The sequence below is a fragment of the Pundamilia nyererei genome, unplaced genomic scaffold (genome assembly GCF_000239375.1).
Source record: "Pundamilia nyererei isolate P.nyererei 1_Seehausen unplaced genomic scaffold, PunNye1.0 scaffold00025, whole genome shotgun sequence".
In the NCBI taxonomy this organism is placed as follows: domain Eukaryota; kingdom Metazoa; phylum Chordata; class Actinopteri; order Cichliformes; family Cichlidae; genus Pundamilia; species Pundamilia nyererei.
The window spans coordinates 63,398-88,711 of record NW_005187426.1 but is presented as its reverse complement, the minus strand read 5'-3'; the positions used below and the strand labels follow the sequence as shown (position 1 = coordinate 88,711).

The 25,314-nt window shown below is 39.0% G+C and overlaps 2 protein-coding genes across 2 annotated transcripts in view; one reads left to right on the top strand and one right to left on the bottom strand.

Moving 5' to 3' along the window:
* Nucleotides 1-9,480, bottom strand: part of itfg1 (integrin alpha FG-GAP repeat containing 1) — a 149,941-nt gene extending 140,461 nt beyond the window's left edge. The window contains exons 1-6 of the mRNA XM_005727521.1: nucleotides 9,080-9,480; nucleotides 8,580-8,661; nucleotides 8,311-8,432; nucleotides 7,235-7,292; nucleotides 6,873-6,950; nucleotides 6,656-6,750 (exon numbers count right to left, since the gene is read on the bottom strand). Coding sequence (XP_005727578.1) covers nucleotides 6,656-6,750; nucleotides 6,873-6,950; nucleotides 7,235-7,292; nucleotides 8,311-8,432; nucleotides 8,580-8,661; nucleotides 9,080-9,260 — 616 coding nt within the window. The 5' untranslated portion in view covers nucleotides 9,261-9,480. The remainder of the gene's footprint in view (nucleotides 1-6,655; nucleotides 6,751-6,872; nucleotides 6,951-7,234; nucleotides 7,293-8,310; nucleotides 8,433-8,579; nucleotides 8,662-9,079) is intronic.
* Nucleotides 9,481-9,804: 324 nt separating this feature from the next.
* Nucleotides 9,805-25,314, top strand: part of LOC102195293 (phosphorylase b kinase regulatory subunit beta-like) — a 56,828-nt gene continuing 41,318 nt past the window's right edge. The window contains exons 1-3 of the mRNA XM_005727691.1: nucleotides 9,805-9,867; nucleotides 10,630-10,730; nucleotides 12,407-12,493. Coding sequence (XP_005727748.1) covers nucleotides 10,679-10,730; nucleotides 12,407-12,493 — 139 coding nt within the window. The 5' untranslated portion in view covers nucleotides 9,805-9,867; nucleotides 10,630-10,678. The remainder of the gene's footprint in view (nucleotides 9,868-10,629; nucleotides 10,731-12,406; nucleotides 12,494-25,314) is intronic.

The following is a 25,314-nucleotide window of genomic DNA, read 5'->3' as shown; positions in this document are numbered from 1 at the left end:
TGCAAATATGGCAGACATAGTACTCCCACAAACCAGACCCGCCAACAGTTTGTGGTCTCTTTTTTGGGTCTGTAAAGTTAAACTATCTGTTTAGTTAAGCTTAGATGAATATCAGTGACGTTGATCTTTTCGTTTGTAAGACACCTATATGAGAATTTCAAATCCCTTCATATTAAATGCACTTTGGGCACAGGTATTCTCCAAAATGCATGACCTTCAGTGTACAGAAAAATAAAGAAGGGATCCATCCTGTCATTTTCTTCCAATTTCTTTAAAATGAGGGTTAAGGTTGGGGGTTGAGCCTATTCCAGCTGTCACAAGGTGAGAGGTGGGATACACTCTGGACAGGCTTCCACTGGCTAACACAGAGAAAGAGACAACTATTAACACCTACGGCCAACTTAGAATCACCAATTAACCCAAGGTGAATGTCTCTGGACCCTGGGGGGAAGCAGGAGTAGGGGGACAACACAAAACTACACACAGAAGGGGTCCAGCCAGCCAGGGGATTCAAACTCAGAAGATTCTTGTTGTGAGGTAAGTGCTAATCACCACATCACTGTGCTACCCATAAAAATGAGAAATACTTTATCGCATATTTTAGAAATACCTTAACATGACTATCACTCATTCTTTTAGGTTTTCACGTCTGAAATATTCCTTCTCGGAAACTATTTGATAAAACGGAAATACACTGGGGAAAAAAATACTTTTCACATAACAAAAAGACACAGCAACAATAACATGTTGCATTGGTTGGTTGTTAAAGCTTAAAATTTCTGTAATATCCTTCCTCACTTAGTGAATGTCTCTCTCTTGCTTTCTCTGTGCAAGTGTCCTGATTCTAAAATGGCTATTAAAAATGCCTCACCAAATGTAAACTTAATCCCTGTATAATCAATTCTTCTTCTTGGCCACCCTTGTTAGGTGGCAAATCTGTTCTCTCCCCCCACCACCACATTATTAGTCACACAATCAACAAGCCACTTCAACACAGAGGTAGTTTAATTGGATGCTGCACAGAGCATTACCATGTCCGTTGCCTAGCAATGGAGCCTTATGCTGGTATTGCCGTCTTTGTGCATGTTTTTCCCCTAAAATGGCATCTAAAATTACCTTGCAATTACTACCTTTCCCTCAGACAAGTTCTTATCATGCTCCTGATACTTCCTTCCAGGCGGTGCTCTTTTTGAAATGAAGTGATGTGGCCCCTGGAGGTTACTGTGATCCTCTACGGGAGACAGATCTTATGAGTGTGAATACTCCCACAGAACATCATTCAAAAGATAAGGACATCTCCTGTAGCCATTTTTGCTATGATGACTACGGAAGCTTTGATGACCACTGAAGCACCTGCTCACATTGGCTGTCTATTTTGTAAAGCTGGACCTCCTGGCTGTCCTGTAAGAGCGGTTTACCTGTTAATTAGGTGTCACTGTGGTGACAAGTAATCAGAAGAGAACATCTACACCTACAATGAAGTGCTTAATGACAGGCTTTCTTTTGTCATTCAAAAAATAAAACAGAGAAATATACTGTACTTTTGTTTTGTGGCATCACCCCTTTTAAGTGCTAACAAATAGTAGCCTGAGGACCATTATTTTGACAAAATGGTCTAAAAATATATCTGGTATATCTACATAATTACATTTTAATACACAAAGTTTACACAATGAACTCTGTTGGAGAAACTAAATGACAAAAAATGTCACTTTGTTAAAACAGGCGTCAGCTTCCCAAATGTTTTACGAAAGAGGTAAATTTACTGCAAAACAAATGAGCATGAAGCTGTTACAAATGTGTTGCAGTTAGAGACAGAGGCTGGGGGAGGATGATGGCAACAAAAGAGATGATGAGCCATTTGCAATGTGTCACCACCAGGTTGGTTGGCTGAAGTGCCCAATAAGCAAGCTAAATGAGGCCTTGACACTGCCCAAGTAACTATTTCTGACTTCCCCCAGCCCTTTGCTTGCAGTGCTAATGTAGGGAGGTCACCCAATACACTACTATAGTGCTGTTTACAGGGACACTGGACTTAGATTGGGGTCATGACACAGCCCTGCAACAGCCTCAATCCTCCTTGAACGACACTAACAAAATACCTCACTGTAAAATAAGATGCTGAAGAAAGCATCCTTTAAACAGCAGCGCTGACACAAAGTTAAAAACAGAGTAAATATACTGGGTGACCAGTTTATTGGGCTTTCTTAGTTAGATTTATTGCAAAATACAGTAATATAATATAATATAATCAATGTCTGTTACCTTTAAAAAACAAAAAAAAAAACCCACATCTTTCAATCATCTGCTTGACATGTTGATTGACATGTTGACATGCTGCTATTAGTAGCTTAAGTAAAGGCAGGCACTTTAACTGAGCTACGGTATATGAAAAAAAACTGCAACCTGGAGTTTATTTTAGGCTTCATGAATTCTTTGTTCTTCCATTTTACCTACGAAGAGTGTGCTGAGCAGAAGTGGGAAGTAACAAAGTATAAATACTTAGGTGTCTGTACTTTACTTGAGCATTTCTTTTTCTGACAACTTTTTATTTTCACTCTCTACATTTTTATACAAATATCTGTATCTTCTACTTCTTACATTTCCAAATTGAATTTGTTATTTTAGGTTTCCACAAATTTGAGGGAAGTTTTTATTTCTTAGCACTGTTCGCCTTCCAAATAAAGTGAACAATGATGCATAAAAGACAATGCTACTTGTGCATCCAGTGCAATTTATAATTTCTGCATAATCTGTAGGAGATGTTCATAAGGCATGGTCTTGGTACTTTAGCATCAAACTAGCATTACCAAAGAGGAGCGAGTATAAAGGGAATAATGGTTTTTTTTGTGGCAAGTAATTCAAAATGCAATTTTTCTATCAGCTCACCAAATATCGGCAACCACATAAACTGTTTCTAGCTAAAGGTACAGTTGCTAGGTTTATCAAAACAAATGCCAAACGTCTTGTCTGGAGGAAACTAGGCAACAGTCGTCACTTGGGCAATGCCATACCTACAGTAAAGCATGGTGGTGGTAGCATTATGTGTGGGGGTATTTTTCAGCAGTAAGAACTGTGAGATCAGTTCCAGAGAGCTCCAGAGAGCCTGTATCTCAAACCAAGGCAAAGGTTTATCTTCCAACAGAACAGTGACACTAAGCACACAGCGAAGTTCATAAAGAGATGGCTTTGAGACCACTCTGAATGTCCTTGAGTGGCCCAGCCAGAGCCCAAATTTAACCTAAGTGAACATCTCTGGACAGATCTGAAAATGGCTGCACATCAATGCTCCCCAACCCACCTGATGGAGCCTAAACTTCCCAGAAATAGGTGTATATAGATGATGATGATGATGATGATGATGATGATGATGATGATGATGATGATGATGATGTATATAAATAGGCGCAAAAAGACTTGAGGCTACAGTAGCTGCCTAAGGTGCTTGACTATAAATAATGAATTATGACAAACATATTAATATCATAATAGAATATGAATACGTAAAAGCATCAATGTCACTTTAAAGACAAATTTATTTTAAACTGGCTAACTAACAGGATCCAGATTGTCTTCAAAACTCATTCTCTCCCTGCTTAAGCCGCACTGTTATACTCCAGCCGGTACCGCTTAGAGGAGCAGGTGGTCGCAGCAGACAGCGAGCTGAGCCATTCTCAAGACTCACCCACTGCGTTGCTCACCCCTCCTCCCACCCTTCCTCTGCCCTTTATCTTTCCAGGCATCCTTTTATTTCAAACCATCCATCCTTTCCGGCTCAGCTTTATCACTCCATCACTTCCTGCCTACTTTCCTCTCCTCTCTCTTCCTCCATCTGTATGCCCCCACAGATAGCAGCAGCCAAAGAGTCTGACATCGACCAGATGTACAGCAAGTGTCCCCACCCCCCACAGGTTCTTCTCTCTAAGCTATTTCCTTGCATTCACCACAGCAAGTGATTGTAGTTGAATGTACTTGACAAGTCATAAGAATTTACTATAATGATCACTGTCCTTGTGTGTTTTCTGTGATTGCACATATGCACTGCAAGATATGACTACCTAAAGCAGAGAACCTAAAAAAAAAAGTAAAAGACAGGCTGACGTGTAGGCCATCACTCTGACAGACAAGCTGCAGCACACTTGATAAAGAAACACATTCTAATTTGTATTAAAACAACCCCCAAAAAACAAAGATTTTTTTTTTTCAATTCTGCAACAAAAAGGGGAAATTTATTGACTTTCTCCTAATCCCTAAACAGATTAAATATGAATTAAAATCTTCTCTGGTTAAATTGTGACAGCCTTGGGAAAAACCTCATAGCTCAAAAAGATACCTGCAGTGAGTATGACATGACTAAATCCTTTCTGATTACCTTAAACACAAGGATTAGCTTCCAGAGGAAAAACAAAAATCCTCCCATAAGTATAAGTGACAGCGCTACACTTAGTGGGCAGAAGGACAGGAGTGAGATGCTGTAAAACAAGAATGAGGTGATTTCTCCATTCACTGGTGAAGAAAATGACTGTTCCATTTTCCCCTAGTCAAGCTGAACTTGTGGCATTAAATATATTTTGGTCTTTTTTTCCCAGTTCCTCAAGTTCTCTCTAGAAAAAAAATAAAATAAAAAATACATCTTTGCAGAATGAACTTTATGAAAAATTCAGCTACACCACATCTGCATCGTATGGAGATTTTTGGAGAAAAATGCACCAGTTCTTTTTTTTTTTTTTTATAAACACTAAATTTATTCAGGAGATTATATGGATTTTATGTCTCCAAACACCAAAAGGTTATGTTTGCAGCTGTAAGAAGACAGTGATTACTGTGGTTTACAGTAGGCAGGGTCTCCGTGCTGCACTGACTGATACAAATAAATAGAAAAACTGGCATTATGGACAAAGTCACTATAAATAAGTAAAAACTAACAAATGATACATTTTAACAGCAAAAGGATCCAGATTTTTCTTTTTTTGGGTGGCAGGGTGGGGGGGAATGCTTACTTTTCAATCAATTCATAAGCTTTACTAAATAAAAGACTATAAAAGACTCAGTCTCCAGCTGGACCTTCTTATCCACTGAAACAAAGGAGACTCAAGCGGGACTGATTTTACTTCATGCAGCACAAGGAAGGATCCAGTCACTGACCTGGCCTAGAGCTTATCAGCAGAATGAGGCCTGCTTTATTTCCACCTACCTCTTTCTGCAGTTACTTTTTTTGGATCCTCACCTATTCTTTTTGCAGTCTGCTTATCTACTGCTTCAACTCAGTGACACTCAGAAGTTAATATATGTCAAATTAAGACATGTCATTAAGGTATTATTTACCCCCAAAAAAGCAGATTTATTTATTTTCCATTATGGACTGTGCATTATATGAAAATCAATCTAGTTCTTGTATATAAATACAGATCTCAGAAGTCATGCTTTAAAATAGGTGATAACAGGTATCAACCTTTACACCAAAACAGTACAAGGACACCAGCAGAGGAATGAGCCACAAAACAAAACAGTGTTGAAGAGATTTAGGTCTCAGCTGAAACTGATCATAGGCCAACAGAAATGGAGCAATATGCTAGCAAGAAGGTTAAGTGGAAGGCAACACTGCACTTTTAGAGTGAGGTGACCATAGGCAGTGTTTTCAAAGCCAGGCTTTATGTAAACATTATTCACGCTTGGGGTCTTGTATGTTCTGGCTGTAGGAACCAGGCCCTGTAGGAGGTTTTCTAGAGTTGTTTTTATGGGAGAAAAAAAACCTACCAATTCCAGGCTACGTCTTAGTGTGCCATGAACCTATGCCCAAAGGGCTTGGTTAAACTGCTGCAATCAGTGGTGGTGCAAACCTATTCCATCCTCCCTTGGGTCACAATGGAAACAACGTCTAAAAGGCTTGATTAGTGGGGAGTTTCTGTGAACTCCCAACCTCACACATGGGCCAGCTACAGCATTGGAAAGGTTCCTCCTGGATTTTTTCCACCTGTTTTTCCTCTTAGTAGCTGTACTCAATTCCACGTTCAAGGTTATCAAACACCCGTAGTGCAAACATGCAGTGACACAAAATGTCTCAAAATTATAGAAAATGAGATCCTTGTAGCACCTTACTGTACAGTGTAAGCTCACTTTATCGACCTGCTGAACGATTTGAAACAACAGATGATTTGGGTATATTTTGGGCAAATCAGGAGATGATTAGGGGTAAGAAATTTGTGCAGTTAAACAAAGCAATGCATTCGCAGTGATGGTGAATTATGCCGGGAGATCACAAATCATAAATTGAGGGAAAACATTTCTATATCGTTATGCAGGAAATATTATTCCACTACAGAAACAAAAGAAAAGTCCCAACATGAAGCCAAAGATGACCAAAAAAGGAATAAAATAATGCTCATTTAGTTTAATTTTAGTTTTTTTTAATTTATGTGCATGATACATCAGTAAAGTATCATAGGCACTTTTGCAATATGCAGTCATTTATGATTGAAGTTTCTCTGATAATTTCCCTTAAGTCAATGTAACCTTTGTACAAGGTTGTGACAGTTTTGAAAACATGCAAAGCTGAAAGACTTGATACAATTGACAACATCAAGTTGTACTAAGAACACCAAAGCATTTTACAGTTGTTATTCATGCTTAGGCAATGCTTAAACATCAGACTTACCAGCAGCGAAGTCCTTGTTGAGGTCAATGAAAGCATTGGAGTGAGGCATACGCATGGCGCCAGTTAAACTCAGTGCTTTGCTGCACACTTCAGTCCTAAGAGAAGCCAAAGTTATAAAACGACCAAAGAATTTAGACACACCACAGAATTGAACTTCAGGTGTAACAGCACTAGAAATAAAGATAGAAAACTCTTAGTTTGGAAACTTTTCCATTACCTTTTGGTGAGATAGCAGACTACACTGGAGGAAGAGCTGATGACTCCAAAAACATCTGGAATCATGTCCCCATTAAAACTGAAAAGATTGTTTTTCTTTTAATGAAAACAAGACTTCAGGAGAGACGGAGATCACCAAAGTAGTCATTTTGAAGGACTTCAATGATGAGGAAGGTAAAACATGAGGTAATGGTTGCTAATATATTGGAAAAGTTAGATAAGATTTATTATTGAAAACTAAGACAAAAAAAAACTCTGTAAAAACCAAGTTTGACTAAAAATGCACAAATGGAGCCAAAAATCGAAATCAAGCAAATTATTTAAAATTCAAAGCAATTCATGTAAATTTACACTGATACTTACTCCATGACAAGAGGTTGATCACTAAAGGTGTGATTCAGCTTAATCCCCCCTCCAATATCTATACAAAATGAAGAAGGTAAAAAGGCCTTGAGTATTAATGGTTTGACAAGAACACAGAACAGAAATCACTGGTTTTGCTTAACTGAAGTCAACAGCTACAAATTGCTAAAAATAGCTAAAGCTTGAAATATTCATTATGCAATGGTTTTTCTTGTATATATATTCTGCCTGTAGTTCAATAAAAAAGGAATCCCTAAACAGAAAATATACACATAAAAAAGAAACTAAAAAAGAAACAAATCTGAATAATCAGGTGATGACCTTCTACTGGCATTGTATATTAAGCAAAAGTTGGTAACATGTGGAAAATGAGGTATCATTTTTATTGATCTAGTTAATGTTTATTGTTTTGGACTGAATGGTGATAGCCTATAAAAGAAAAAAGGACAGCAGTTGCTAATAAAATTAACAATGTGTCTTTTAAATTACGGTTTCCCAGTGAGTCATGATATTGTGGCAGTGACCCTCCAAAAGGTCCTAAAAGTGAAACATCTATGCTTTCTTCACTGTAAATTACTGCAATACCAACTCTAAAACAGCAAATGGAAAGTTTGACAGGCAATGTACACATTTTGTGATTTATGTTACATCATGTGTTGCAGCAATGTTTGATTCACTAAGAATTACATTGCAATAATATGCCTCCATCAGCTTGTAATATAAGCAGTAAAATCTGTGGGGAAATTAATATGTGTGGATACAAAGTTTAGTATCACCAATGACAAATCTGAGCAAATGCATAATCTTGACAATGTTTTGCTTCTGTTGTAACAAGTGGATAGAGAGGCCAAGACTTTCTGTTCTCTCTACCAACCATTGTTTACAAATGCAATTTAAATAAAATTAAAGTATCATCAGAGAGTAGAAACGGTTTTTGAGTTTCCATTTCAGCAAGCATTGATGGTTGTCGATCTCTATGTGTTAGTCCTGGGAGAGACTCGCGACTTGTCCAGGGTATGGCTTTTTCCTGTGACGGCAGGGCAGCATTTGTAAATAAATCACTATTAGAGCTGTACCTAATGTCTGGTTGTGCCCCCAAAAGATGAAAACTTCTGTTTCCTGGCCATTCTTAGCTGTGAGAAGGACATCCATCTGAGAGTCTCCATCATAATCTCCAGGAACCACGCTGGTGATGTTTCTGAAACAGCAAGCAAAGTACTGAGTAAACATAATGCTGAAGTGCAAGTACGTTCAGTTTGTCAGCACTGAACATACTTACAAGCATAAATTAAGACCAGTGCCATAATAAAGCTAATAGAGTGAAATAACAAATACATATGCATACTTTCCCAAAATGTTTTTGGCTTGAACTTTGGGCTTGAAGTAAGGTGGTTTGGAGTCAGCCAAGAATATGACCAAATCAGTCTCTGAAACAAAAAGAAGACAATATAAAGACGTGCAAAAAATTTAAGTTTACTTACTTTTTATTTAAGTATATATTTTTCACAAGTCATTCTGAAATGTCATTGCAGAGAAAACACAGGTGCATTTAATAAAAATACAGCAAGACCAGGCTAATTGTCGTCCAGAGGTGGACTTCCCCCCCTCTGGCTGCTATGAGACGTTTAAACTTCGGTTTTAAAAATAGAGAAGCAAACCAAAGCTACATTGTAGCTCAATGTGTAGGTAAAAACGCATTTTATATACATTAACACATGTCAAATTACATTTTATATTAAATTGATTACATTGAGTGTTTTAACTCAATATACATAATTTGTGCAAACTGTTAATAAGAAGCCTTACTGACTGTTTGCTGTGTGAAGTGTGGATGAGTAAACCTACGTTCTTTGATCGTGAAGATGTCTGTCTGTTTATCCGAATTAAAATCTCCGAAAGCTGCCACCGTCCCAAAATTCCCGGGACCGAAAAGGTCGGCCGTTACATCTTGAAGAGCAAATGTGTTATACTGTCCCCCCAAAAGTAACAAAAACGCTAAAGTAATTAATTTAAGCGTCCAAATCATCTTCCTGTCAGTGTAGCTCCCAACAACAACACTGACTGTAATACGGCGCACTGCTTTACAGCAGAAGGAAATGGTAGCTGCTTTTTAAGTAATTACACATAAGATTTAACGGCGTTAAGTATATGTCGTGCTTTTTTATTTCTAGTGGGAAAAGCTGCAAGTAACGTTTAAAAATAAAGATAAATAATATGACATTAGAATTTCCTTATTTACGTCAGTGTCGTGCTCCCCGAGCTATTTCACAGCTATCAAGTCACTGAGAGTTACTTAGAAGCAAACCGGAAACGGAAAGAAATTGTGTTCTTAATAAATCTGAGACACATATTAACTATCGAAATGAGTGCGTTAATAAAAATAAATTCAATATCTTAACACGCAGAAGATAATTTGTGGAAACACTCGGGCTTTATTTACCAGTAAGCCACGGCAGAATTTAGCCTTATGATTTCTTACCCTATGCTGAGAAGCCCGATTCGCGTTTTATTTTGAAAGAAGCTACCGGATACACCTTAGCTTTGTAGCTATTTTAACATTTTCAAAAACATGGCGAGCTTAGCAGATGTCGGGTGGAAGCTCTTGGAATTTAAAGCCCGATCAAAGCGATCAGGTCTGACATAACTTTGCATGATCTTCTGCATTGTGACACGCCCGCTTTTTCTGTTGTGCTTGCAGTGCCTCTGTACGTAGTGCCTCTGTTCTGCCCGTTTTAATGTGTCTACTGCACTGTTGGTAGAAGCATGAAAGGTCAGAGGTGTAAATGTGAAGCACTCAAGAGCTATTTTAAGAGCTTCTCATCAGGTCGCTGTGAGATCTCGCCCATAGTAAAACTGTGCTGCTGTATATTACTGTGTTAAACTGTGTTCCTGAAGGACTGTGCGGGCCTGTGAAAGCTGACACATTATGCTACTTTTGCGCTGGGGGAATGTGTCGGATATTGCACAAACGTTACCTAAACTCTTAACTGTCGCCAGCTGTTAGAAGCCAACCATTTTAAGAACTGCTGATAACCATCTACTTTAAAAGAGATCTTGGTGTGAAATTATGATTTAACAAGAGGTGCATCCCAGTGTAGCCTAATAACGCAGCATTCTGAAAGCATACCATTTAGAAGTGTATGTTATGAAGAATAAAGTGCAGTAATTAGTCAAATTATGTCCTAATATAGTGATGTAGTCATTTAAACCATGTATTGTCGTCTTTCATTATAACTCTACTCTTCATCACTCATTTCTAAAGAAATACAATGGATTGTAATTTCTTGCATGTTCTTGATTATTGTCGTCATCCCAGGATGTAATTCGTTGTTGATTCATGCATGTCTACAATTGTAACTCTCTGCTACTAACTCATTTACTGTGAATTGCTGTAGATTTGTGATTTAGCTGAGAGACGCTTGGCCTTAAATTCACCTTTTGAGAATGGCCGGTTCGGCTGCGATTACCAAGCTCCACCGGACAGTTTACAGACTCGGTAAGTAGTGACAGCAGATCTGAGGGAAACAGCTGAAGGGGACATAGGTGACGATATCTGGACTCTAGACCATATACTTATTTCACGATTACAGGAAAACATATGTTGTGAATGTGATCATCCTATTCTTTCAAACAGCAACCCAGAAAAGTTCAGGTCAGAACAATTTTTTTCCGTGTTTACAAGAAAACAAAACAATCTCATGCTTGGACTGTTGGGAATTCTGACGTGCAAAGTAGAGTATTACCCATAATCTTCTGTAATTTCACACTGTTGATACAGTGTGGATTAAACTCAGAAGAATTATATTGCTCCTCCACAGTAAGCATGAAAGATCCTGATATGGCACAAAATGAATTTACAGTATTAATGAAGTCACTGAAGTTAGTCAGGGGATTGTTTAAAACCAAGCAAACACTGACAGCTTACATTTGTCTGATCTCATGTTAGAAATTAAAATTGGAACATTGTACTTCCTCCATGCCTGTTTAAAGTGTTATCTTTAAAAAGAGATGGATTGGCTTTGTCCCCAGCAACTTTTATGCTGATGGAAATTATGCTAATTTCAGTAAGAATGTGAATTTTTCAGTACCTGTGGTACTGACCCAAGGTCAAACCTATTAAAATGCAAATCTCAGCAAAGTGAAAAGTGTCTGAAAATAGAGAAAGTCTAACAAATTGGGGCTTCCCTCAAACTGCTACTCTCTCTCAGTTCAGAGGAAAATGTCTGCTCACGAGTCGCAGTACTTTCTGAATGTTTAGCTCAGGGCTTGAATATCATTTTGTGTGCTGAGACTTTTGTGAGTCTCAGCACAGATGTGTTGCAGTGAAAAACAGAATGTACTGATAGCATGTGTGTATTGTTTCTGTGTTATGTCTGCTGCCTGTTCTTGTGTCCCAAGCTGACAAAAGCCGTGGCCAGAGCATTATCCATTCAGGTTGTCTTTGTGTACATACAAAGGTTTGTCCAATAGATATGACAAGTCATAATCTCTCTAAAGATAAACAGAGTTTGGTGGCCAAAGGTCAAACTCACTTTGACCACTCAAGATATGCCTCAAGACATTATGTGCTAATTCTTACAGTCAGATAGAAAATGTCAACACTTCTTTATTCTATCCAAAAGTTCTAAGGTCAGCTTTACTGTGATATCACAATGTTTGCAAAAACACTTTTTGTCCATTGTGCCGTAACATGGAAAAAGACATGGGGATTTTGGCGTTATTTCATAATTCGGTCTCTACCTTTTTAATTTCTGCATAAATTAATGGCTGTCAGAAGTCTCTTCCTGTTAAAATGGAGTTTTTCCTTCCCACCATCGCAAAATGCCACTTATAGGATGTTGTTTGATTGTTGGGGTCTTTATCTTATATTAAAAAGCCCCTTGAAACAACTGTTGTTGTTATTTTTGGCTGTAGAAATAAACTTGAATTGAATAGAGATGAAATCTATATTACTGTATAGATCAATGTAAACATCAGCTTTAGTTTGATGGATACATACAACCACAAGCCTACAATTTTAGTCTTCTTTTTTAACTGGAAACATCCAACAAAAAATAAATGTATTCTGAAACTGTTGCTAAACTTAAACCTCTAAAGAACATCAGTTTTGGGAAAGCTATTGAAGGACTGTGTTTGCAAGTGTTTGTGTTTAATATGTATATTCTTCTTCAGGCTCCATCTATGAACCTCTGAAGCTGTCAAATCTCCAGCGGGAAGATGAACCCCTCTGGGAGAAGCTGGACCGCTACTACAGTGCAGGTAAATACATTTGCTCACTCTCTGGAAGCTGCGGATTAATAATGTAAAGATGTGTAGAAGAAATGGCAATCAGAGGAGTTTGCAGGCATTTTGGTACTTTTATGGAGGAGTCTGATCATTCACGTGTAATATTTTTCCCCTGATGTAATTTTATTAATTTCCACTCAATTTCTGCCATGTCATTAAACATAAGAGAAACTAGTCCCTGTTATTCCTTATTACAGGAACATTAGATCGCTAATTTCCCATAGTAATTCCAACATCATCAAGTTTATGAGTCTTTGACACCCACATAATCTACACAGTATCTCAGTGGTTTGACTTCATCTTTTATGTTCTCTCACTGTATAACTGCAGTGCACAGTGCACAGCTTTTAATATTTTAAAACTGCGCAGAAAAAGTTTCTACATTGTCTTAGATCAGAGGTTCCCAAAGTGTGGGGCCCGCCCATTGCAGGGGGGCGCGGTATGAAAAGAAAAAAAAAAGGAACGCTTTGGACACTGCTAGCATAATGGACAGGTTTTTAACGGGGCTCCCACACAAACGCAAAGCAGGAGATGAAGCATCGCCAAATATGCTTCCTAATATATTTGAAGCATATCTGCCCTTTAGCTTCACCTGCACCAGTGCAGAGGTAGCTCTCCCCTGCAGAATTGGTTTTACCTGCGTCGGGAGGATGCGCTGGGCTCTCCAAATCACGGACAAACAGTATCCCACATTCTTGATTTTTAGTTCACAAACACTTGCTGTAATGACTAACTACTCCTGACAGTTTGGAGATGTTAGCTCTTTATACAGTAAAGTTACAGCGGGATACAAATAACATCAGCCTGATCCTGCCATGATTTGTTCCCCGGTTCAAATCACAGACAAACAGTGTCCCACAGTTTTTTGTGTTTTTGAACCCATTTTGCAGGGGGACAGTTACTGTCCCTCTTTAAATAGAGGGACAGTAACTGCGTGGGTATATGTAAGTGTGTAAAACCTGCAGATAGTCAGATTAACAGTAACAGTATTTTGTCTCTATCTGCCATTCTGCAATTCATCTCATGTAAACAACTACATGGCGCACAGCGTGACGTGAAAAAAGGCACATACCTTTGATGTTGCGTGATGAACTCTGTATTCCTCGTCCACACGTAAACGCAGAAAAGGAGTTTTAACAAATCTCAGTTTTCTGTGATTCGATTACATGTGGAGGAAAGGCCCAAACGCATAGAAACAGCTGCGTTTTCAAAAATACCCATGTAGGTGTGGACACAGCGTAACAGAGTTAGTAGTGGATTTTACTACTACCTGTAATTTATTGCAGTTTACTTGTATTTGCTTAATTGTTTACTAAATGTTTGAAGTGTGAAATAAAGCGCAATGGAGTTTGGAAACAAAATATGGGTGTGTGTGGTTGGAGGATGTGTTTGTGCGGGGGGTGGGGGGGCGCAAACATTTTTCTTGTAAAACAAAGAGGGCCCAGCAAAAAAAAAAAAAAGTTTGGGGACCACTGTCTTAGATAATGCCTTTCACTGTTTCTGTAATCTCAACAGAGCATCAGGTTGCATGTGTTAAGGCATGATCATGATGGAATTTAAACATAATCTCTCTAACCTCAGCTTTAACAGTCTCCAACCAACAACAGTGCTTTCAGTGTGTAGCTCCCCTGTTAAATGTCACAGAAGATGATGTAGAAAGTTCCAAAATACCTTTTTTATAGCCTAGGCATTCTTTTTATATATTATCCAAAATGTGTCCTCATCTCTGTCTTGTGTACCTGTTTCAAACTATACTTTCCTAATTTACAAGGTGTCATTATATATTTGTCTGAGTTTTATTTTAAGGTTTATTCAGTTTAAATGCTGGTTTTACTGTGATGTTGGACTGGAAAAACCTACAGTGTTCTATAACTGGATATCCTTTCCTCTCCCTAAACCTATGGCCCACTGGCAACACTGCTGAGCTATTGTATACGGCAGTAAAGGCTGCATTTGTTTTGTCATTGCCAATATTCTTAAATTGCAGCCTTGGGTATAGTGATTACATCTTGCAGACATGCATTATTGTTTGGAGAGAGACTCAGCTGGCAGGATAAAGGCCAGACATGGGAGTTCACCGATGTTAAAGATGCAGGAGCATTTACCGCAGCATGCATTGAGCTGCAGTGGTGAGAACAGTGTTTGGATCTGTTACTTAAGTAAAAGCAGCAAGAGCGGTTTGAAATAATGTGCAACAAGTAACGATCCCATTTTAGCAAATCTCAATATTGGACAGAGCTAAGAAGTAGTACTGGCACCAAAATGCAATTATAGCACCAGAAGTAAAAGTACTCATTAAGAAAAAAGCCTATAGTGCAGTGTTCTTTACATACTCTGTGACAATACTATATACCAGCGTTCCCCAACCCGCGGGCCACGGACCGGTACCAGCCCATGAGTCTTTTGGTACTGGGCTGCGAGAGGTGAGGCTTGGGTGTGAAATTTATGGTTTTCAGGGTTTTCATTGCTTTTTATGGTTAACTCGGTTTCCCTGGGTCTTTCCCTGTGTGTTATGAATAAATCTTCTGTTTTTAGGTACCGGTACTGATTTTATTTTGTTGTTTTTATCTGCGACCCCTTAAAGGCCAGTCTGTGAAAATATTGTTGGACATAAACCGGTCCGTGGCCCAAAAAAGGTTGGGGACCGCTGCTATGTACTATAGCCTCTTAGAATATAATAGTCATATTAAAATCAAAATAATCCAAAAGCTAATAAACAAATCCTGGTAACTAATACCTGAAGCTGCAGAGTACATTTTATAAATGTTAGATACTCATCACTCGGTTGGTATTATCTGAATAAGGACAATTAAATGACTTTCCAGTGTGTATTACTGCTTCAGAGCCTTTTAGGGTTTGGGCAGTACAGATACTGATACATGAGCACATTTCACCTCTGATGTCAAGTTCTTTTGACCTGTGTGATTGCAGTGTACCATGCCCTGGTACTGATCTGGTATGATTGAAAAAGAAAAGCACAGAACTCCAACCCTTCCTTGCAGACAACTGCCTCTGGTGAATAATTTTCAGCCGAGCTTCACAATCTATAAGGCGTGTGAGAGGGCAGTGTCTCTGTGCTTTCAAAAAAAAAAAACCAGCCACAAAATACATAAAATCATGAACCTCATTGTGCTCTGCGAGAGCGTTTGTCTTCAAAAGGATGCGTGTGCATGAGAGAGCGAGCGGGCGAGAGGATTGAAAGGCCTTTAAGTTCAGAATAAAGAAAAGACAGAGTAATGGGGTAAAATTTACACAGAAAAAGAGAATAACTGAAATGTACTCAGACCTGGAACATTAAACGGTAGCCAGCGGGTGAGGGGGGGGTGAGTGGTGGTTGGGAAAGGAAATCATGCCTAGTATATGTATGTGCTAAACTTATTGGCGAAAGCTGTTAACATCTTAGGAGGTCGAAGATGTTAATAGATAAAATCCCAACATATTGAACATATACGCAAAATCATGCCTACATTAGCAGAAGCTTGTCTCATTAGTTTGAAACTAACTGTGAGCTACAGACACACAAATTTGGTTATGGATAGCCTGTGTGGCTTGGTCCAGGTGATAATTCTAGAATGTGTAATCAATAAGGAGGCACCAGCCTCACTGCAGGAGAGATAAATACGCATTAGTGCTGATTACAGAATTACCTGCAGCTGTTAGTGCAGCACTGTGGCTGCCAGCCTTACCTCCCAGTCCACACAGGCACCTCCCCACAATGCCACACAGCTTTAGCATCCTCAATTTCAGAATTCATTCAGATCACCCGTTTGCATGTATTCTAGCCCGCTGTTCTATAAAAGTTAAGATTAGACTTTTTATTGCTTTCATTTATTGGTTTCATAAATGTTTGTGTGACAGGGACAATAAGCTGGGAGAAGGCTAAACAGCAAATTGCAGTCAAATGTGGGACTGTAAAGCTGCTGTGCTCCTCACAAATGGATATCGGTGTGTCTAGCGATAACCTTTTTCCTGACACAGCTTTTGGCTTATTTAATAAATTGCTGAGGTGTAACTAATAGCATTAATGTTGGTTCTGCTCTACTTAGATGTGCCTGTGAATATTACTCCTGAGCCATTGTACACTATTGCAGAGTTCAGGCACTGCAACACTTAGACTGAATGCATCTGTTATTAATCTCGTAGACTGTCAGAATGTCTGCCGTGAGACTGTTCTGTGTTTGGCGGCCTTAATGAGAATGTGAGGACAGTTAAACAAAATGTGTAATAAGGTGGCATTTTGTCGTTATTAGCTGGTCAACACGTATTGTAGTAATCTAAGCGAAATATGAAACAACAGAAAACTGTCTCTTTATGTTTGTTTTGCCTTCTGATGATAAACTGGATTCGCCTTTCTTTTTATTTTACAGTAAAATCAATACAAGTAGAGCCAGAGAGCCAAACACACTGCTTCATCTGAACAGAAAGAGGTGGGTGCAGGAGGCAGCATCGTGTGTTGCCTCTGGCTGTGTAAGGCTATTGGATTCTGGTAATGCAGCTCAGGATGCTGTCCCTAAGGATCAGTGCTGATGCTGCCACTGTTGAAACATGGTGGACTTTTCTCCGTTGCTCTTTTGAAAATAACAAAAACCTAATGTACAGCAGCTAAATGGACACGTCATCTTAGAAGGAATGTCAGTGCAGTTGGTGTTTTTCATATTTTTATTCTGTTGGTTTGTTTTGCAGAGTGCAACCAGGCAACTTCGACTGGCTGTGCGCAGATTTCCTGGGTAGAAGTAGAAATACTGATGTTGTGTAAATGATGTCGGTGCTCCTCTGCTCATGACATTTAAGGGATTACAGAATATACAAAAATTGTGGCCTTCTCCTGGCAGTGACCGTGAACAAAGATCTAAAAACAGGGTGACCTACATTAGCATTTCTTTCTTTTCTTTTCTTTTTTTCACCTGGAATTGCAAAAAGTGAAAACTAGGCTACAGGATCTCCTGCAGGATTTTTCTAGTGGAAGCCTCTCCTAAAAATAAGGAGCACATCTGCAAATGCCAGAAGACAGTATTACACTTTAATGAAATATATACACTGATCAGTCTGCATATTAAATCCACCTGCCTTATATTGTGTAGGCATGCCTTGGGCTGCCAAAACCGCTCTTGACTCATCAGGGCAAGCTGTCGTGTCTGGCACCAGGACATTAGCAGTGGATTCTTTGGGGCCTGTAGCTTATAGGCGTGGAGTCTCTGGCAACTGGGCTTGTACAAGTGCATCCCTCAGATATTCACACTGGGATCTAGAGACTTTGCACTGTTTCTCAAGTTGTTCTTGAGCACTGCTGCCAGTTTTTGCTTAATATCACTTAAAATAATTTTCTTTGTCCATTAGGACCTTTTTTTGAGTAAAGTGCACTTGCACTTGCAGACTGTATGACATCTCTGATGGGTCTGAGTTCAGCCCAGTGAATTTCAAACCACACTTGTGATGTCAAGTCAGGTCAAAGGTAATACATGCTAATTATTAAAAAGCTGCAAACTCCTGCCTTTCCTCCTAGCCTTGAGTCATTGTTTATGATTTTGAATAGCTTGTCTCATGGATTCATGCTGTTTGCATCAATAACTGCGATCATACACAGCTCTAAATTAAAGAAGAGCTCAGCTTCTCCCCATGGACCCAAGCATCACAGTGCAGCAAAACAAAGAGGCAATTTTCACACCTTGTTATAATGCATGATTGAAAGGTATAACAAGCGTTCATTCTTTTTCTCTGTAGTTCCAGCCTCGCCTACAAATCTCCCCAAACCTTTTGTGCATTGTTTGCAGCTACACAACCTTGACTTCATTAGTTTCCTCTGCTGCCTCTTGTTTACTCCAGCTTGCATTGACTGGACTGGTTGCAACCGATTTCTTGATATTAAACAGTTGCACAGCTGACAACTACAAACAAGTTGTTAAATGAATCTAAATTAAGTCAAGTCACTCACAGACAAGCTCAGCGCTACGAAGCATGTGGAAGTGGATCAGATGTTGGCAACAGGTTGGTGTTTACTACAGGTACTTAACTCAAAGGTAGCACAACAAACATTTCTGTGTTTTATAGTATTTTAAACACACAGTAAAATGACATATGTGTCATTTACATTTAGATGATCACATTGTAAATGTTAAATAATACCAAAGTTAAAGGGCAAAGAAGAATAGCCGTAAAAAATGCGAACATTTACTGAGACAAATCACAGCTTTGGGTGAGGATTTAGCTCAGGCGTCGGATTTATTTAAGGCTTTAGAAACTGCAGCTTTTGAAGTAAGCTAATGCATTTTTATTTGTCTCGTTGTTTCATTCCACAGTTGAAAAACAAGGAAAAGGAAAGGTAACTGCCCCTGAACCAGGTGCTGATTGTTAATATGTCTTGTGTGAAAGCATCTGTTAAAGGCTGGGTGCACCATTTTCTCACATGAACAAACTCGTGGCAGATATGACACAGCCCATTGGTCAGCCCTGATGAAGACGGGGCAGCTTCTGTGTGCATGTGTGTGCTCCTGTGGCAGTTTGTGTGCGCATTAACGTGCCCTTGGTGGCTTTTCATTAGGCGGCATGTTTATGTGTGTTTGGAAAATGACTGAAGACAATAAACGGTGCTTAGTGTGCAACAGGTGTAGCTCTCAGTTGGAACCGATTTGCTGCTATCAGCTAAAGCAGTAGTGCCTCCAGCATCAGCTTCTTTTGAGACCCCATAGATTTACAGAAAAAAGCCCCTGCCAGATAGCGGTATGTCGAAAACGCAGCGCTGAACATTGAGCTTGTTTAATTGTTGCGTTGGGGGCCGATTGGAAGCGCTTGTCCAATTCTAGCAGGGAACAAAGCCAACATTGTTATCGCCTGTACCCAGACCCGCTTGCCAATATACCTGCTTTCTTTCAGTTTTAGGGAGGAAAAGGGGTGGAGAGGGGTGAGGCTGGGGTGACAATGACAAACAAACCAGTTACATTTTTCCTTCCTTCTCTTTGTTTGTTTGTTGTTTTGTTGCCACCCCTAGCTCAGTCAAAGGCAGCAGTATTAAGCTTACGCTGCTGTGATTGGGGGCTTGTTTTCGCGTTATCAAGAAAAGAATACCAGGGAAGGTTTACCTCCATCTCCCATGGTTCATCACTCCATCTCCTCTCTCCCTCCACTTTTTTTTTTTTTTTTTTAATTTGGAACCGCTCTATGGTTTCTTGTTTATGTGGCATCGAGCACACACTTCACTGATTCAGCCAGTTCCCTGATAAAACAGGAGGCAGAAGGTATGGCTACTATCGCTCTGCCTTCTGCCTCATACTGATTACAGAAGAGAGAATAAGAATACGCCTTTTTTTTTTTCAATTATTGCAGTCTTTTATCTTCACTTTGACTACAAATTTAGATTGTCTTGCTCTCTTATATCTTGCTTTTCCAATTATGTTATCTGTCTTTGTCATCTGCCTTATTTCTTTCATTCTCTTGGCAAGAAAAGGCTTTCAGGATTTAACAAAATCTGCGTTAAAAATGATCAGCATCCCATATTCAGTATTTCATTGTTCACTATTTATGACAAATTAACACATATCTCATTGGTTGATCCGTACAGGGTTTGTGTTACATGCTGTAATTCTTTATTTGGGGATCCAATGGAGCTCTTCCCTCATGCCGCTTGAATTTATGGTTAGGTCACCTCATGAATTAATCATCCTACAAGTATCATTGATATCAGTCTACCTTTCCCATCTCACGCTTCAATAAAATTTATAGGAAAAGAATGTGAAGCCTTTTTCTAAACTTCTACATAAATGTAACCTAAAACACAATTTAGTTCATCATTGTTTCTTATATTTCTGTACTAAATGTAATGTAGAACTATAGAACATTCCAAGAGTTTATATAATCCTTTCTTACAACTGTATATTTACTACATATTTTATAAAAGGTATTGTACATTATAGAAGTGCTGTTAACTGTGGTTACTCTGTTAGCATTGAGATGCAAGCAGGTCCTTTTGTGGCTTTGTGTGTGCATTTGTTTTTCATCCAACAGCTCGTGTCACAGATGTGGAATTGCAGCAACCATTATCTCAGCGTCAGCAGGAGTAGAGAAGTTATTGTTAAGACTGGTATGAATGATGAATATCAACGTTTGTGTATTTTCTCTTGTAGCATCTGCTGTGGAACTATTCGGATACCATCTGACTTCTTCCATCTTTTTGCTCTTGTTTTTTTTTTTGCTTTTCAATCTATTGCTGTTTTTTTTTCCTTTCTCATCATCTTCTCTCATTTTCTCCACACTGTCGGTGCAGTGAAATGGCCCATTGTAAAAGAGCAGACTGTGTGCGTCTGAGACATTAGCTGCTGATTTAGTGGGACATTAGCTTGATGGATGGCTAGGCAGAAAACTCCTAACAACAGTTGATTTGCATCCAGAGAAACTTGCAGCTTGAGACTGAACAATGTTAAGCTCTCTCTTGTTTATGTTCTACATCTATTGAGGACTTCCACTGCACCGTTTCACAGCAGAGGAAACTCGAGACCTTACCAGTTTCAAATTGAGCAATAGCAAAGCATCTCCACTCGTTTTATCCTGCTTGACTTTATGATTGTTTGATGCAGTTGAAGTCGATTCTTTAACAGATGTATTATAAAACATTGCTTCTATCCATTGTTTAAAAGGTCAAAAAGGAGGGAAAGGAAAGGTGATGCACAAAGTTGCTTTGTCCATCACCCATGAAGTCCTGTTTTTTTAAGCTAGACTTGAGCTTTTTGCCTGTTGCCCTGAAGCATGTGTGTTTCTTATTGCCTGTTTTACTCTTAATAGGTCCACAACTCACAAAAACCCCCATCATGTTATAGTGAAATGAGCAGTAGTGTCTCTGTTTATCAGAGACTTTTTTTACTACAACTGCACATGTTCTTGCAATTAAAGGTTTTGCCCTTTGCTGGCCATTAGAAAATATATTGGATTACAGCACCTTGACATTGGCTTCTCTCTTCTTTTCTGCGCCAGGGACTTTGTGTATTTTCTAATATGCAGACTGTGGGCAGGTGAACGAAACCCAGTGTTGTCTGTTTGGTTTACTGTCTGCAAGGTTGCGCTAAAACGCTTGGCTGAATATCCTCAAACCTGATGGAAGGGTGGAGCGCAAGCAAAGAAGTAGCCCTATGAATTTAGTACACCCGATTCACTTTTTAAAAAATTGTTACCTACAGTATTGGCCTTGGCAAAAGACGGCATCCTCTGAATGTCCTTCTGTTTAATGCTAATTCACCCCATCAGCCTCTTTATCTGACTGCCAATGTGACTTCCATTTTCAGTTGACTGAACACATATGCATGCACACACACAGATGACATTCCCACCCTCTCGTCCCGCTTTCAGTAGCCTTCACTTTTTATTCATACACACATATATTTTTTTTTCTCCTTCACACAGACACATCTCTTCTTGATCTGGTTTTCCTTCATCTGTGTCTCCTTCCGTCTCTCTCGATATCACTCTCCTTCCTGTCCGTCTCTCTTTTGCTCTGAAACAAACGACAGTGCAGAATGGATGTCCCCTTCATTTGCGTCGGCATAATGTTCTGATGAAAAATGAAGTGATCCCTCCAGACAGATTAGTCATCAGTGAGGGGACCTCTGCAGGAGAGGTGTGTGGGCATGTGCGTGTGTGTGAGAGACATAAATTACTCTCCCGGAGCCCTTCTGTTTGACTATGCAATATTTCAGCATATATTATTGGAGAGCTACGATCTGTTTTTGTATTAAGATCTTTGAACCGTTGTTCACTCCTCAATAACTAATGCTGAGCATGAACCTTGATGAACTTGAACCATCCTAGTTTATCTTTGCTCATCCATGTAGTGCAGACAGACTTTCACAGTCAGGACTCCAGCTGAAAAATGTCCCTTTTTTCCTTATGAAATGACCTTGGTCATTACCTGCTGTAGTACATCCCACTCTGATGACACCAAAGCAATTAATAGATGGGGGCACTCTCTCTTTATACTAGCTCATCCTGGCACTGTAGAGTCGGAATTCAAGGGATTTTTGTTTCTCTTACACCAACATCACAGTAAGTGTTGCTTATTAATATGTTTAGAAAATGCCTACTGCTGGATTCAATTCTGTTGCAAACATGCTTTTAGTTGTCTGGGTTATATCATAACATGCATAGCCTTTATGGCAATCATTTGGGAAGCCTGGTTTTTATCCCATATATCTAAAAATTCTGTGAAAATTAGTTGCAGACATTTTCTAACTGGAAAAATGAAAAAAGTTTCAATTGTAAATCAGGAACCAAGTGTTAGACATTTAATTCTGTTTTTGCAATTTTAAATTTTTTTTTTTTTTAATTTTAAAAGACTCTATATAATTAAAAGAAAAGAAGGGGGCAAGCAGAGTAAACATCTAAATTATTAACAAGACTGAAAGTCCACAGTACTGCCAACAGCTTTGTTAGGCTGTACTTAGGCACAGTGGTGTTTTTGAGCTAAATGGTAAATGTGTGCTGGCGTGCTTGCAGTGACAGCGGTATTCAGTCTTAATAGTTATACAGGTGTTTGGTCATAAATCAATGGAAAAGTAAAACCTTGGATCTGATTACACAAATTAAATGTCAGAGGATGATTAAAGTTATTAAAATTCACCCAAAGGGGGCCATGAATGTCTGTACCAATTTTTGGGATCTGAGTGAAATATGAAATGTGACTCTCATGATAGCGCCAGAGGAGATCGACATGCTGTAAACAAGAATCCTGGTTTCTGTAATGGGAGATGGGGGATTAGATAAATCTTACATCTTACTGGTGTCTTTGCTGTGCATACCATAAGTGGCTTTCTAATCTGCTTTTTGTAAGAATTTATGTACACGATAAAGACTTCACACTGGTGCAGTTACAGCAGAGCAGGTGAATGAATTAAAAAAGTACAAAGAGTGATGTGTCGTATTTAAAAAGAATCGGCTTTGCTGATTTAGACACGCAGTCGGGATCGCATTTTCGATTCCTACAGTCAAAACTAGAAGAGCTTGTGGCGTTTTAAGGCTGATGGTGCATTTTGCATTTAAAAAAAAAACAATTCAAGTGTTTCAGGAAGAATAAATTCACATGTGAATTTAATATGTCATACCCAGATAACCTGTGTGATGGGATTTCTATGTAGTATGTATTCGTATGTAGTATTGTTCACAAACACTTTTCTGGACACAGTACACACTACAACTTTTAAGGACAGAAACTGGGACTTCTGTGGTTGCAAAGGCATACATCTATAGGCATTTTTTTGTTTTGTTTTTTTATTTCCAAGTCTAATATTGATAAAGCAATGCTTGCTTTTCTTAAATTACTTTCAAAAATCAATAAGTTGGGTTACTGTTTGTTTGTTTGTTTGTTTGTTTGTTTGTTTGTTTGTTTGTTTGTTTGTTGAGCCAAAAATGTGCAATTAATTATTTCCCGGAGTAGTGTTTCCTTTTTCATAGCATCTTGATTCTAATGTGGCTGCAAAAGAGGTTAAAAATACTTAATTCATGAAATTATATAGTTTATAATTGCTTTAGCAATATATGAGAACATGTCAGATTGTAGTCTGAGGTTATGGAACAAGGGTGAGAGGACCAGAGGCGACGGGCAGTCAACCCCGCTAGAGGCCAGCCACCCTGGTACAAGTCGAGAACAAGGTCACATGGCTAGGGGGCACCTAGCAGAGGCCCCCTGACAAGGAGGAGGTCCAAGCTACCCTGAGCCAAAGTGGCCAATGAACACACCAGAACATCCAGTCACATAAACAAGCAACCACATCCCAGGGAGGGGTAGGAGCAGGGAGTGGTGACCATGTCCCACAGGGTCAAGGCTCAACAAGCCCCAGACCCAAGCCCAGCCACGCACACACACACCCACATACAGACATTTCACTCAGTCACTCTCACCCACTTTTTCCCCCAGCTCACTCAAGCAGTGTAGAATTTTACTGTGCTAAAGAAAACCTAAATTAAAATGATGACCAAGTTTCCTTACCCTCATAGAAAACATGGTTAAGTCTGTAAAGTATTTAAACTTGAGCAAGCTGACACTCTCAAGCAATGTGCCCTATAAAACATTAACATAAACTGGCTCTTGTCACCTTATGCAGCAAAATGCCTTTTTTTTTTTTTTTTTTTGAATGAAAAGAGAAAAAACAAACATCTTTAGTCAAAGTCATATTCCTCCAGGACCGGTTGCTTTTTCTAAACTGTTGCCAAGAAGCCATCTGTTGTCACTCTGCCTAAAACTAAAAGAGGAGTGTGCCAAGTAAGTTTATTAGATCAGTTTTTGTCATCTTTGATCAAAGAAGAAAAAAAATGCATGTCAAATATCTTTTCCCAATCTTCTTCTAAATGGAATTTAACATAATCTAATTTTACCCGAGTGAATTTATGCCTGAATTTGCATACAAACAGATCCAGAGAAATGGATGAGGCAGTGACACAGCTGCACACCCTGAGGAATTTTACAGGTCAGCCATTACAGCACAAGAGAGGTGTAACCTTGCTCTAGAGCTAGTTAAATATATTTCACATGTCACAAATGAGGACTAGCTTGTGAACCCTAAAGCAGAGAAAGTATGTGCTGACAGTGCATTACTGGATAGCTTGTGTCTGACTCTGGCTCCCAGTTTACATAGCGATATAAAACGAAATGGCGAGGAGGGTGTCACTGTGTTACCGAATGCATTAGTTAAAATACACAAGCTAAAGTTATGTATGCATGTGGGTCAAATGAATAACTGAAGTGTTTGTTACCAATATTTATCAGGTACATTTCATGTTGTTCATGCTGTCTGGTTTTGGTTTTTATATTTATATAT